Below are 16,168 nucleotides of genomic sequence, written 5' to 3' on the forward strand. Positions count from 1 at the left end.
TATAATGAAGAAGCAGTGAAAGGAACTAGAAACTAGGATTTGTGTTTGCTTTTTCCCTTACTTAACCAACCTTTAACTGGTGGAAAAGGATGAGAAGGAAGTGAATCTGAACACAGTTCCAGTGGAAACTGTAAAAGTTCTTCATTATCTGTAGAGGCTAGAAAGGCAAGAAAAATACCAGTTATTTAGTAATGATCTATTATTAATTTTTTAAAATTAAGAATCTGTGACAACATATATATATACATATTCTCAGCTCCACCTTCCTGCCCCAATTTATTCCGGTCATTTTCTCCCTGATTTCTCCCATGGAAACCCTTCATCTGCATGATGCTGAGACTGGTGCTATCTTCCCTGGTATGACTGTTGTGAGGCTTTAAGAGATTAATATCTGTAAGTAATTTAGCACAGTGCTTTGCAAATAATAAATGCTAAATAATAATAATTAATATCCTACACTTTGTCCATTACTAGTTTTTATGCCACTTAAACCGGTTACATGTCTTCTTTGACAAATATCAGAACACATAATCATTTAATACATCTACCTGACATTAACTCACTGCTCAAATCTTATCAATGCTATACATGTAGAATGTAATCAACTTTTAAAAGTTTAGGACTAATCATGAATATTTCATTTAGCCAGTAAGTCATTCGAACTATACAAGAAAGTATAGTATCCCTCATTATGTGTTTTTCAGAACACATAGTTTCCAGTAATTTGGATTTCTTCAGAATATATTACGAATACTACTTTATAAATTTTACTGGATTAAGGCCACCTTTGTGAATCTGTTGAACACTATGGAACTTGTCCTGAAAATAATACACAGGCACACAATTGTGCTTACTACATCAGTAGGTCCTCAGATGCTTTGAACACCTTGCCAGAGATCTTAGTACAGAAACCCTTATATTACTGCAGAATTAATATGCTATAATTTAAGTCTAAAAAACCTAGCAGCATTCCCTATGTAAATACCAGTCAAATACCACCTAGTCATGTATGAAAAATATCAAGTCAGTCATATGCTTATCCACACAGTTATCTTCACAAAGATGAACAGAAAAAGCAAATATTCTTCAAGAAACAAGTAATTTACTGAATCCACCTGTCCTGTATATTTTATCACTGAACCATAACACAGACAAACACAAACTGAACTTCCTATCCAGTAATGATTTACCTCTTTGCAACGACTTTTCAACAGGGGTTTTTGTGGTTTGTAAAGCCTGATTTTTGTCAAAAGTTATTGCAACTGCCGTGACTGTAACCTAGAATTATAGAAACAATATGGTTAGTAAAATCATCACTGCCAAAACTAAGTTTCTTACATATTTTTTTCAGTACCATGGTACAACCTATACCAAATACCTTTCCTGGTTAAAATCCTCAACCAGAATTATATATAAATTCAGATACACAAACTACAACTATGCCAAACAGTTATACCTAAATCTCGATATTCCAGAAAGAGCTCAAGAACCTTCTCTAAAAAATGGGAACTGGTAAAATCCCACATGATGGGTACAGATCCTACTGTACACATGCTGGAGCATACGTGTGCTTACTCCCTCAGATAACTAAAGTTCAGAAAAAGAAACACACATGGCCTAATGCATACTAACATATATTTTATAATACTGTGAGGTAAACTAGTATAAGTTATTTAATTATGGCAAAATTATGATAATGAAATAGATAATAAAATAATAGATCAGATAAAATTATTCTTTAATAATGGACTAAATCTTAATTACCTGAATTAATTCATCTTCAGGCAGAGATACTGTAAAATTTACATGGCAAAGGCAGCAGGGGATCATAGATCGTAGTTTAAAGTACAGGCTCTACACAATAGAAAATATTAGTAATGTCACCTTTTTTATTTAAAAATTTATAAAAGCTGATTTTCTTAATGTACATTATATTATAGTAAATGGAGAGTTAAAAAAAATTAAAACAAAACCAGTCCACTTTTGTTTTGTGTATTTTACACTAAGGATATACTTTTAACATTTAAGTAGACAATAAGATTTAATCATTTGTAAGTCACAAAAGCAATATAGTAAGTTTTTTTTAATGTACACATATACACTAGATTTTTATGGAAGTTAAAGCTATTAACTAACAAACTATTTCTTTTATAGTATGATATAGTAAGGGGGAGAGGACAACTTTAGTATCTCACCTGCTGACAGAGGTAAGATAAGTAGGTAGGAGTGATTCAGCCCACAACTGTGTAAAGTATTACAGATAATACAGCAACATAGACACTTTTAAAGTTTCATTATCTTAGACGCATGAAATAAAATTTAGTCAGAAGGTTCCTACCTTGAGCAAATTTTCACAGAGATCATTAAAGTTCTTATTGAGAGCTTGATTAGTCAGGTTGAGGCTGCTTAATCTGATTACTCTTACTGAAGTGAACATCTAAATGTGGGGTGACAGAACATGTCATTTTATTATTTTTAACTAAATATTTTAACAGTTGATAAATTGCCAAATAATGAAGAATATTAACTAACGTAGAATAAGGATAGTATTTTAATTGCAATAAGGAGGTTAAAAAAACAACAAAACAAATATTTAGATGGAACTTACTAAGATAACTTATGTGTTATTTCCTTAAAATTAAGAAAAAAAGGTTTACCTGTATTTCAGATGTCCAATTATTTATACCGGGCATAATTTCTGTATTACAACTATAAAAGCCTGTCAAAATAAATTATAATAAAAATATATGATAATATTTCATTGATTTTTGTGTTAATGACATTTTCCATCTATTACATGAAGTTCTAACTATAAAACTTCATTTTTTTCTTTTAAACCATCCTAATAAATTATCATAGGTTTTCTTCTCCATGTATAAATATAAAAGCACTAAAAATCACTTCCACCTAAGTTATGTTCTCTACCTTGGAGTAGCAAAGTACATGACAAGCTGTGACACTGTGGTAAGTCCTTCCTTTAAAGTAAAATTAGTACTGTAACAATTATGAGCTAAAACATTTATATATAAAACTAGTTTCATCTCAAAGGTAATTTTTTTGTTCACCTGAAGGAGGAGGAACATCAGTAAGTAGAGAATGGACATCTTCCATGGCATCTGTGTCATCAATCTTAAAATAGAGAATAAAACTATTATATATGTAGTAAATGCACAATTATTTCACATTAAAAAAAACTTTATTAATAGAGTCAAGAAAAGCAGAGTCATTTTCCCTGAGGAAAATATGTAACAAGAAAATTCTAATATCAGTAAATTCCTCCACAGTAATAACCACAAATACTTCTAAGTGAAATATTTTACATACAAAGTACACTAAGTTAAAAAAGAAAACTAGCTCTTTCTCAAACCTTTATGAGAATATGTTTCTAAAGACTTACAAAGATGTCATAAGCAATAATTATTCCAATTTGTTTAAATTAATAAAGTGTAATCAAATCCTTTGACTAAATGCAGAACTGCTTTACAATGGAATTAGGCAGAGATAAATTTAAAGACATTTAATAATAGGTCTAAATTCTATTTTTCTAATAAAATAAATAGGTCTAAATTCTATTTTTCTTATATCACCATATTCCACTGTGAATAATAAACAGGGAAACTACCCAGCTGGACAGGTGCTGACATTCATCTGCATCTCAGTTTCTAAGTCCTAATCTGCAGACTTGCTAAGCTTCTTCTTCCCACATCACCCTCAAGACTTCAAGAACCACTTTCACTTCCACTTCACGTGGCTACCCACAGTCACAGTCATACCTCAACCCACTATTCCCCAAAATGCTCCACACCCAGGATCTCGAGCATTCTCCAACTACAGTCCAGTCTCTTCGTCCTCTTACTGGATCTTCTACTTGCCCTCTGTTCTCTGCCCATGTTTGAAGCACTTTGTTCTCATGTGCTCTCTACTTAGCCAGGATCCCAAGATCAGACATATCAATAATGCCCTAGATCAAACTTCAGGTAATTTTTGACATCACCTAGAAAGTTTGTTAAACAGATTCCTGGGCTCCAGGTTTAAATTCTCATCTACTAGGTCTGAGGTAGGGGCCCAAGAATTTGCATTTCTTACAAGCTCCCAGGTAGAGCTGACGCCACAAGTAGTTACATCACACTTTGAGCAGCATTGTTCTAAATAGTACCCTGAAACTTTTAGCCTCCTTGACCTGACATATTTTCCATTCTCAGACTGTAGAGAAATGTGGGGAAAAAGTGGGGGCAAATAACCATATATGTTGGGTTTTCTACAAATTGACACTCTCACCTTGGTTAGGCCTGTGCGTCTCTCATAGATCCTCGTTACAGCCACTGGCACTGTTCCTGACTCTTTAAACCTCCAATCCCATCCCAACACTATTCTACCACCAGCTTCCTGCTACACCGAGATCAAAGTATCTGATTTTTTTCTCTCTCAACTTACATCTTACTCATTTATTTTTCCTGTCCTTTGATATGAAAAGAAAATCTCTCTCTTTGGGAGCCAACCATTCTACAAGGGAGTGCAGAGGAAGCAGATCTGGGAGGAAGGAGTCTCCATCAACTTTTCATGTGATATTTACTCTCTGGGAAAGTTCCTAAAGTGTTCTGAGTATCTTTTCATAAAGATGGATCAATTATACCTTTTGAATTCGGTAAGAAAATACTACACTCAGAATTCACAGTGTTTATATTAAAAAATGTTATAATTACAGTAACATAAAAAAAGCAATAATTATAGTAAGTTAAAGAATGACACTTTAATTTCTTATTTAAATTCATTCAAGTTTATGAAAATAACTTCAAAGGTTTAATACTATTGTATCATTATTTCAACCCATACATTAACTTTTTCAGAACCATCTTCATTATTTATATCAGTCACCTGGTATTGAACAAACATATGTTACCAAGTTCTGTTATTTTCAAGTTTGTTGTAATTTATATACTAATTTTTTAAATATTTATAACAGTTGCAATGATATAAAAGTATATTAATTTAGCATCTGAAAAAATGTGTATCTTAGCTTCCAAAACCTTTAAGAAATTAGTCCAATGTGACATTACCTCCAAAACAAAAGCATCTTTTTTCCCATGTGAAAGGTCTAATTCTGTAACTTCATCCGAGCTTTCTGATTGAGATCTTAGAAGTCTTGAGCGTTGCCTAGGTTCTGGGATAGGTGATCCTATAATCTCTTCAGATATCTCCTAAAAGAAATATAATTGTTTCATATTAAATGAGATTGTCTTTTCCAGTTTAAATTTTATATCTTTGTATTAGTAGACACCTAGCTGTGGAGAAAAAGCCTGTAAAATATACTCAGTGAAGTCTGTACTTAAGTATAACCTTTATAACTAAACTTTTATAGAGGATATGGCAGCCTTAATGATATGAGGATATGGCAGCCTTAATGATACATGAATCAGAAAAACATATATAACTGTCACAGACATAACAAGACAAAACTGACATCCAGTGTGCACACAGGACACTACAATGTGTATGGAACTAGCAGTCCTTACAGCTCAGAAATCCAGTACTCCTGGGTGTGCATATTTTCTATTCAGCATTATGAAAGTCCTAATAGGCCATAAAAATTTAAAGACTTATGTTCCTAGAAAGATTTCTAATCTTTTATATCTTTTCTTATCCACTGGTAATTTTTCAAAGCTCCACATAGCAAAACGTGGAATATGATCAATGTATGAGTATGAATATATATATACATATACTATGCACGTATTTGCTATTTAATTTATTAAGCTAAATAAACTTTGGTAGTTACAATAATGACCTTTTTAAGGTCAATGTATGGTGCAATACTGTATGGCTTAGTGAGCTTTTTGCTGTTACACAGCCAAAGATCGCTAGAGGTTCTAAGCATCTGCTGGCCACAAGGAATGCTAGAAGAATGTGAATATGTGAAGACAAAAGCAAAAGGCATAGCCTACTGCTGATGCAACAGAGTTGTCTTTTTAATAAACAAGGAAATTGTACATAAAGTTCTTCAAAAATACATAGTTTTAAATGTTCATTGCTAGTACATACCTTAGATAAAAGGCTACCACTGCACAATTTCACAATGTAATGATCTATGGAGCACTTTCACATCCATTTATCTTATTTGTACTCCAAATTAATCTGCTCTCTATAAAGTTAACATTATAACGACTACACAATGGAAAAGAGCTGTAATTCAGAAGTAAATTAGTAGTCTGCCTAGATTTGAAAACTAGAAAGTGTAGAGCCAGTCTAGGTCAGTCTTTTGATACACAGTGCAACGTTATTCCCATTAGATACCACACAACTTTTTATAATTTTACAGTAGTTTTAAATTCTGCTTTGCCTTTGTTCACAATGCCACAGACTTAATAAATATAACTGTCTGGTATTTAATACGTTCTACACTCATACTGAAATTTCATCACTAGTACTGTTATTCCAAGAGATATGCATCTTATTTTGACACCTTTGATTATCTACAGAAAGCTTAAGTGGTACTACACCTCTGTATTAGAAACATTTTTTAATGTATTGAGAAAAAATTCAAACAGCAGCATTTATTTCATTGAGGGCTATCATCCCAAGAGAAGGAATGATCCACATATTCAGGGTGGACATAACACAACACTGTAATGTATATAGTGGCCTGGTAATCAACCCTGTATACTGACTCTGTCAAACAAATGCTGAGAGATTATGCTAAAAGACTATAATGTAGTCAGTATCTACAATAAGGAAAGACATATTAGAAGATTCATAAACTGATGAGTACTGTTGTGAAAATACAGTCATCCTCAACACATGAAATTCATATATACTAAAATTTTTTAAATCATAATAGATTTACTCCCTCCTTCCAAATGTAAACTGTGTGACACACAGTAGCAGCTCAATAAGTACTGAATGGATGAAGTAACTTAATTCATATTCTTATTTAAATACATCCCTGTCTCCAAAGACCTTACATTATAATAAAGGAAGACAGATATATAAAAACTAAGTATAATAATATGTAACAGTTTCTATACAGGTACATACAGGTACAACAACTACACAACGGAGGAAGAGTCCACTCTTCCTGTGGGAGGTCAGGATGGATTTACAGAGGTGAGAAACACTATTAAGTAAAAGAGTTCAGCTCATATCATTAGAAATAATAAATGAAGAATATATAAAACCCTAACACAAAGTTTTACAAATCATTTTTCCCAAGTGGCAGACTATAAACAGATGCTCAAATATCAAAATATAACTACCAAATAAAAATAATGTACTATAAAAGTAAGCAGTCAGTAAAGTAGTGCACAAAGAACTTTTACAGTCTATTTTTCAAATATAAATGTTAACACATCAACATTTGTATTCATTTTAAAGAAGCCCTAAGTCAGTACTGTTCAATACAAATATAAAGCAAGCCACATACATAAAAAAGTAAAAGAAATAGGTAAAATCGATTTTAATAAAACATTTTATTTCATTCAGTATATCTAAAATATTAAATTTTTGACATATAATCAATACAAAAATATTCATATTTTACACTGTTTTTTCACACTAAATCTTTAAAATCCAGTGTATATTTTATACTTACTACACATTTCAATTCAGACTAGTCACAAGCGCTCAAAAGTCATATGTGGCCAGTGGCTCCCACAGTGAATAATGAACAGTGCAGCTCTAGGTCATATCCTTAAAATTCCTCCCAAATTAACAACTATACTAGAATAATATGATGAAAGCTATACTTGTGACACAACAATCCAGACACACTGTTCCAGAAGATAAGCCAGTTAGGTAAGACATTTAAAATAATAAAAACAACAATGTTGTTATACTTTCCTCTTGTGAAAGTATTTCATTATCAGAGACTCATAAAAACAAAAAATTTCATTCTAACTCCAACACATTTTTCTTTCAATTCAGACTACTGCCATTAGGCATCCACAGAGGAGTAAGCATTGTGGTATTTATTGCAAAGTTGGTAAAAAGACTGATTAAAGGAAATGACTGGGAGCAAAATTGTAAAAAAAGAAACTGTAACTGAAAAACTGTATTCTTTCACATTTTACCACCGATAAGAATCTCTTTTACTAACAAAGAACATTTTAAACCATTTATTTCATCACTAAACAAATACTAAGAGACTAACACCAAGAGAAACTTTCTAGGCAATAGAAATAAAGCCCTCATGGAGCTTCATTCTACTGGTACTAACAGGTAATAGACCAACAAAACATAAACACACACACAAACACAAACACACTCACAAAGATAAGAGCTACAGAAAACAATAAAAGAGGGAAAGGTGATAGGAAGTGCCAAAAATGAAGTCATAATTTTGAAACAGAACGGTTAGAGTAGGCTTACCCAAAAAGGAGATAGTTGAGCAAAGACATAAAGGGAGGTGAAGGAATGAGTAATAAGGAGAGCTAATCTAAACAGTGAAAAAAAAATCTTATGTCCTCAATAAGATAGCCTAAAAATATACTAATAAATAATAACTGATATATTCACAATGTAGGTTTGTTTTACTTACTGGAGGATTGATTTCATATAACTCTTTGTTTTTAGCAATTGTGTCATTTATCTTCTTCTGCATATGAGAGATGTGTTGTTCATATGAGCCATCATTAGGAGTCTTCCCAGCAATCTGAATACCACCAGGAGTTGGTAAAGCTGCTAAATATACACCTGTGGCAGACTTGTAAAAAATAATGGGGAAATAATCAGAAAAAATATCTACAGAATAACAGTCCTTAAGTTTTCATATTTAAGAATGTGATCAACAGCTGGGTGCAGTGGCTCACACCTGTAATCCCAGTACTTTGGGAGGCCGAGGCGGGCAGATCACTTGAGGTCAGGAGTTCGAGACCAGCCTGGCCAACATGGTGAAACTCCGTCTCTACTGAAAATACAAAAATTAGCTGGGTGTAGTGGTGTGCACCCATAATCCCTGCTACTCAGGAGGCTGAGGCAGGAGAATCACTTGAACCCAGGAGGCAGAGGTTGCAGTGAATCAAGATCATGCCTCTGCACTCCAGCCTGGGCAACAGAGCAAGACTGTCTCAAAACAAGAAAAAACAAACAAACAAAAACCAAGAATGTGGTATAAGGAAGAATATAATCAGCATCAGGGTATATATAGGACATCTCTGGAAAGGCACACAAAAACAATTGGTAACAAGGTTGGTTTCTTTTGGGGAGGCCCCTGGGTAGGTGGGAGACAGTTATGAAATGGGGATTTACTTTTCACTACATACCCAATTGTATTTTTTATGTTTCTACCTCACAATCTTTTTTTTTTTTTGAGACCAAGTCCCACTCTTATGCCCAGGTTGGAGTGTAGTGGCATGATCCTGGCTCACTGCAACCTCCACCTCCCAGGTTCAAGTGATTCTTCTGCCTCAGACTCCTGAGTAGCTAGGATTACAGGCGCCCACCATCACACTCAGCTAATTTTTGTATTTTTAGTAGAGATGGGTTTTCACCATGTTGGCCAGGCTGGTCTCCAACTCCTGACCTCAACTGATCCACCTGCCTCAGCCTCCTAAAGTGCTGGGATTACAGGTGTGAGCCACTGGGCCCTGACCTACCTCATCATTTTTAAAAATACAATTAGAATTAAAAATAGCAAAAAAATATTAAAGGTTGCTAAAAAACAAATTTTCATGAATGAGCAGATGCTCTATCTTTAAAGGTGGCAAAAGTAAAGAGGAAACTTTTGCAAGGCAAGAGACTGAAATTCAGAAAGGACAGGGAACTTACTCAAGCCAAGTCAGTAAATGTGGACAAACGATTTAAATTGAGTGTTTCTCACTTCAAAACCCAAACTTATTTCACTATATTGCCCTATCTTCCTAATTAGCAGAGAAAATTTTTTACTTGATACAGATTTATTTTAAATATCATCTAATTAAATTACTATTTAATATCTGACTCTGAAACAGTACTACGTATCATTAGTACTGGAAAACTATTATGAGAAATACAAAACAAGGTAACATTTATATATATCCTTATGTGCACTTATGTGTAAATACGCTAATACAAGCAAAGCAAAAAAATAGAAGTATAAACATCAAATTGTTAACGTCAACGGGGTGGAATGGTAAAGAGAAAAGACAACTCTTCTAACTCAACACCAATTCTAAAAAGGGATTGATGAAGAAGTCTGCATAGTAAATGAAATTGTTCCTCAAGAGTGCTTACTCCTGGTTTGTTCATTAGTGTCCATCACTGTATACATGACCAAGTCTCTAATACTCAACCAGGGAACGCCCCTTCACCATGCCATATGAAGCCTTAGTCCACCACTTCTAATGCATTTTAGCTCCTCATTAATGAAGCAACAGCCCTGAACGGCTGAGAACACAGACTCTGGCATCAGATAGGCCTGGATTTGAAATCCAGTTCTAACACATGTAACCACATCACTTTATAGTCTCAACCTATTACAGCACACATTTTCTCCTCCTGTAAAGTGAAGATAATATCACATTCCTTCTGGAATAGCACAGTGCCAAACATCTAGTCGGCACTCATCAGAGATCACCCAATAAAGAAGCTACTCTTGAGACCTTACGATTTAAGTGCACAAAATATAACAAAGCACAAAGATGAAATGTCAAACCGCGGTAGTCAATAGCACTAGTGATCAAGAAGGAAAAGATTAGTATGGATCAGAAAAGCAATACTGGAGGCAAGTCTTGAATTACATCAGTGTCATAAACTAGTTTCCTGGGGCTCAATCATCAAAAATGTTTGCTATAGCTAGCAAAATGTTTTTTAAACTCCTCAATTTGAATCCAGCTCTTAACTGACATGCATAGGCACCCATCAATCATTACAGTCTTGCATCAAGCACAAATTATATATTTATGCAATGTCCTCACTAAGCATACAAATTTTTAGACCACTGAATTAAAATAACCACTTTTCCCCAAGTTACTCTAAGTATAAAAGAGAAATTTTTTTTTAGACAGGGTCTCGCTCTGTCCCCAGACTGGAGGGCAGTGGCACAATCACGGCTCACTGAGCCTCAAGCTCCCAGGCTCAGCTGATTCTCCCACCTCAGCCTCCCAAGTCGCTGGAACTATAGGCACAAGCTGCCATGCCTGGGTAATTTTTGTATTTTTAGTAGAGATGGGGTTTCGCCATGTTACCCAGGCTGGTCTCAGACTCCTGGGCTTGAGCGATCTACTCACCTCAGCCTCTCAAAGTGCTGGGATTACAGACATGAGTCACCATACCCCGCCTAAATATCAAATATTTTAATATGAACCAAGTTACTTATTACAAATTTCTGTTGTTAGAAAACTGTTAATACCTAATTAGTTTATCATCATCATACAATTATCCTCTACATACAAAAATTTACATATTTGCTCTTAGAGAAAGATGAAACACGGAACAAATGTGCATTCGACCTGCAAATGTATAGAGACAAAAAAGTCAGATTCCATAAATTTCTTAAAATTAAATGTCTATGTATTCTCAAAAAGATGGCAAGAGAATTTAAATTTTAAAACTGCCAGTAACACAGACAAAATGCTGGTTAGCAAAGTACCTAGAAAATGAGAGAATTTCCATAAACGTGGTTCATCAGATTCCATATGATCAATACACATTTTGCAGGTACCTGGTTCTCTGAGTCCTACACTACTTATAGAAGCAGCACTGGCTTTCCTCATTATCATCTTTCCAGTCTGAATTTATTTGCTAACAAGCCAAAATGAACCTTAAGCTAAGATACAGCTTTTCTTCTCTTGTATTTCATCAGCACTTAAGAAACACACCTTTTTTTTTGTTTTGTTTTGTTTTAGACAGAGTCTCACTCTGTCGCCTCGGTTGGAGCGCAGTGAAATGATCAGGGCTCACTACAGCCTCAACCTCCCAGGACTCAAGTGATCCTCCCACCTGAGCTTCCTGCCAGCACACGTGGTTAATTTTTAGTATTTTTTATAGAGAGAGTAGTCTCACCCAGGCTGGTCTAACTTCTGGGCTCAAGTGATCCTCCCACCACAGCCGCCCAAAGTGTTGGAATTATGGGTGTGAGCCAACACACCTGGCCAGAAACACCTGTATTTTATTACACAGTCTACCACTGGCCACAGGTGCACATTTATGATAAAGCTTAATTGTCTGTCTAATAGTGTCTCACATGTTTTGCTTTATCTTCTCCATCAAAACTAAAGATTAATTCACATCCTGGGGTAATTTTGCTCTGCCCACCAAGGGACATTTGGCAATTTCTGAAGACATTCTTGATTGTCACAACTAGGGAGATGCTACTATCTTATAGTGGGGAGTTGCCATGGATGCTGCTAAGCATCCTACAAAGCACAACTCAGTTCCCGGCAACAAAGAGGTATCCTGCCCTGGTACCGAGATGGGGGAACCCTGTTTTAGCAATATGTAAACAATAATAAAGTCCAGAAAAACTGTGGACAACTTATTAAGCAAGTGACAAACATTAACTTTTAGAAATAGAATTGTTAAAGTTATGATCACAGTCCCTTTAAAATATGTGAAAACCTATCACCAGATTTTTCACTTCTTAAAATGTCCTCATCCCATAAAGGTCTTAATGTCAAAGTCTTTAGATAAGTCTTTGAAAAGACTCTTTGAATCACATAAAATAGAATCTACTATAATTAAGAAAATCATAAAACAAAACCAAAAACATCTAAACTTACCGCTAAGCCCATCAACATATTTTCACCCACTGTGATCTGAATTCTTAGTCCAAACAAAGCATTCATTCCTTTGAGTTTTAGTTTATTCATTAGCTGAGTATGCACTTCATATTCCATAAATGGCAACAGATTACTGATAGCTGTAGCATTTGCTTCTGCCTGTGCTTTCTTTTTTAAGCGACATAACCTGTAAATGAAAATAAGTCAGTGAACAGTATTCTTGGTACCATCTTTAAATATGTCAATTTTTAAAACTTTCTAAAAGTGTGCTGAATAAAACATTTACTTGTTTTTAATGGACTTACTGAGTTATATCAATAAACTTTTCTTTTTTTGTCATTGTATAAATTTGCACTAAAAATCCTATTTCATAACGGGTACAAAAAAATAGAAAGAATGAATAAGACCTAGTATTTGATAGCACAACAGGGTGTCTACAGTCAATAATAATTTAATTGTACAAGTTAAAATAACTAAGAGTATAACAGGATTGTTTCTAAGACAAAGGATAAATGCTTGAGGGGATGGATACCCCATTTTACACAATGCGATTATTATGCATTGCATGCCTGTATCAAAGTATCTCATGTATCCCATAAATACATACACCTGTTTACCCATAAAAATTAAATATTTTAAAGAACCACATTTCAGTAAACAAAATAAAAAAATCTCAAAATCTCTAAAATGAAATAATGACCAAAATCAGTAGAGAATATCATTTAAAATCTTAGGTTTTATAACTGCATGTGTTCAATATAAATGGAAAGCAGAAGAAAATGTTACTCATTAAAAAAATACAAGTCACTTGAGCATCTACTTTGTACCACGTAGGCTACATTCAAAGGGACAGTAATTAGACTAATAGATCATTTCTCAACAGTAGCAATGAAAGCCAGAAGACAGTGGTGAAAGAGTATCTTCAATGTGCTGTAAAGAAACAACTGCCAGCCCAAAATATTTTTTAAAGATAAAAGTAAAATAATCACATTTTTCAGACAGACCAAAAAAAAAATAGTTCACCACCAGCAGATCCATCAAAATAAATACTAAAGTGTACACTTAAGGCAAAAGGAAAACAATCCCAAATGGAAGGTCTAAGATGCAAGATGGAAAAAAATAAACGGATTAGAAATACATTTTAGAAGAAATATCAATGGGCTTTGTAATAAATTTGATGTGGGGAGGTTGAAAAAGAGGATAGTGTCAAAGAATACCAAATTTGGCATGAAGAACTGGATAAAGGTACCATTTATTAAAACAAAAAAGGCTAATAAGAAAAGTGGAGAAAATCTGCAGTTCAATGTGGAACAAGTATGAGATGCCTATGGCTTATCAAAATGGGATAGAAGTAGACAGGTATAAAAGTCTAAAGCTCAAAAGAAAGTTCTGGACTAGAGTTATAAATTTGGCGGTCACAGATACATAGATAGCATATAGATCTATATAAGTTGATGAGTTCAACTAGGGAAAAAGTTTGAGCAAAAGGTCCAAACCCATGGCTCTCAAAGATCAAGAAATGAGAAGTCAACAAGGAGGCTGAAGATTACACATAAAGGTAGGAAAACATAGAAGGTGTGGCATCATGAAATCAAAGGAATTTCAAGGCAAAAATAATGGTGTCACTATTGCTGAGATGTCAGAACTAAGATGAGGACAGAAGTACCTGATGAATTTGGTAACCTGGCAGCTGTTGTCATGAGTGTCCCAATTAGGATTTTCTACTCCAGTGCATTTTAAAAGGAACTCTTACCAGCTAATTAAAGCAGTAAAAGAAACACTTCATGGCACTATTCTTTAAAAGAAAAAAAGAGAGTCAATTTCTAAAATGTGTTACACATTGAACGTCATTGAAGCAGTCTATACTTAGTCACATCCCTAGCCTTTGGCAGGTTAATAATTCCCAGAATGATAAATATTTGCATAGAATTTAAAAGTTAAAACTGCTTTTGTATAAAACTTATTTGAGTTTTACACAGAGGATTTTGGTTTTTTTTTTTTTTTTTTTTTTTACATGCAATAAAATACAAAGTTCCAATAGAATTGCCCAGTTTGTGCAGGATCAAACAGGTTGGAAACAGTAGAGCTGACACTTGAAAATAGGTTTATGGCTCCATATATCATACTTTTTCAGGGACACCAAATGATGTTTTCACAAACATACCTTGCTTGAATAAGACAACCTTTTCCAATAACTGTTGCATCTGTTGGGAGGTCTATAGTTGTAAACAGAACATCAGGAACTTTTTGTTTCCTGCAGTTATAGCAATATGTGAGATGAGCTGGAAATGGCATATTCAGTTCATCATATGGTATATGGCAAAACCCACAACGTGTAGACAAATTTTCTTCAAGCCTATATAAATAGATTAAGAAAAAAAAAAAGACATTCTTTAAAAACATACAAATTTTTTCAAAAATAATTATGTAAGTGATATTATATACACAGTACTTGTATACAAACTATCCAACTTCTACCACTGTAGGCTACAAGAGTACCACTATGACTGATAAGAATTAAAAACGATCATGAAATCAGAACCATGCATTTTTCCTATGAGAGAAAAGACTTACCAACTGCAAAGTCATTTTGCACCAATTTATTTGTGTGATGACTTATCACCTGACAAACACCACTATCACCTCAAAGTTTTTTCTCTGGGATACAACATTAAAAAAAAAAAATGGTTAGATGATGATGATGACATTTTCCCACTGGTTGACAAATATAACCACAAAAAAAATTCCCAAACAAAAAAATATTTTGGTTACCAGAGGCTGGGAAGGGTAGTGGCAGGCTGGAGGGAAGGTGGGGATGGCTAATGGGTACAAAAAAAATAGAAAGAATGAATAAGACCTAGCGTTTGATAGCACAACAGGGTGACTATAATCAATAATTTAATTGTATATTTTCATGTACCCTATAAATATATACAGCTACTAGGTACCCCAAAATTGAAAACAAAATCCAAGCATAATAGTTTTAATTTAATGTAAAAAGTATTAAAAAAGAAAAATAGTAAGTCAAAAATAGGCAACTCTAAGATTTCTAATTTCCTGTGATAGTTTTAACTTTTTTGAAAAACCAAAACATCTATTTCATAAATGATATATCATACATAAACCACAAATTAACCATCCACAACCTCCCCACTTATTATAAAATGCTTGTTGTATTATGCTGTTTGTGAGTTCATTCTAAAATGATTACGCGTTTTTTTCGTTCATTAAATTTGAGCATGTCGGCACAATAAGGATGGAAACAGAGAGAAGCTCCACAAAAAAATTCCACGCTTTCACACAAGCAGATCCTCCAGAGCTCTGGAAAGATGTGGGTCTCAATGCTCCCTAACTTAAAGTAACCCATTAGAAGCTGAAACTTGGCAACCAGACAGATTTAAAAAGTAAAGGAAAATTCATATTATATATACCAGGAAACAAGACTTTTGTAGATCTTGTTTTTTTTTTTTTTTTTTTTT

General features: G+C 33.9%; 1 protein-coding gene across 12 annotated transcripts in view; it reads right to left on the reverse strand.

Annotated features, from left to right (window-relative positions):
- The window catches only part of C2CD5 (C2 calcium dependent domain containing 5), a 96,245-nt gene that overhangs the window by 21,272 nt on the left and 58,805 nt on the right, over positions 1-16,168 (reverse strand). For all 12 annotated transcript variants that reach the window (XM_017890531.1, XM_017890539.1, XM_017890532.1 and 9 more), the window contains 10 exons: positions 14,854-15,045; positions 12,690-12,876; positions 8,531-8,695; positions 5,058-5,198; positions 3,066-3,129; positions 2,658-2,719; positions 2,339-2,437; positions 1,765-1,854; positions 1,191-1,278; positions 71-157 (listed from right to left, as the gene is read on the reverse strand). In XM_017890531.1, coding sequence (XP_017746020.1) covers positions 71-157; positions 1,191-1,278; positions 1,765-1,854; positions 2,339-2,437; positions 2,658-2,719; positions 3,066-3,129; positions 5,058-5,198; positions 8,531-8,695; positions 12,690-12,876; positions 14,854-15,045 — 1,175 coding nt within the window. The remainder of the gene's footprint in view (positions 1-70; positions 158-1,190; positions 1,279-1,764; positions 1,855-2,338; positions 2,438-2,657; positions 2,720-3,065; positions 3,130-5,057; positions 5,199-8,530; positions 8,696-12,689; positions 12,877-14,853; positions 15,046-16,168) is intronic.

Source organism: Rhinopithecus bieti, unplaced genomic scaffold, assembly GCF_001698545.2.
Source record: "Rhinopithecus bieti isolate Rb0 unplaced genomic scaffold, ASM169854v2 scaffold_17971, whole genome shotgun sequence".
In the NCBI taxonomy this organism is placed as follows: Eukaryota; Metazoa; Chordata; class Mammalia; order Primates; family Cercopithecidae; genus Rhinopithecus; species Rhinopithecus bieti.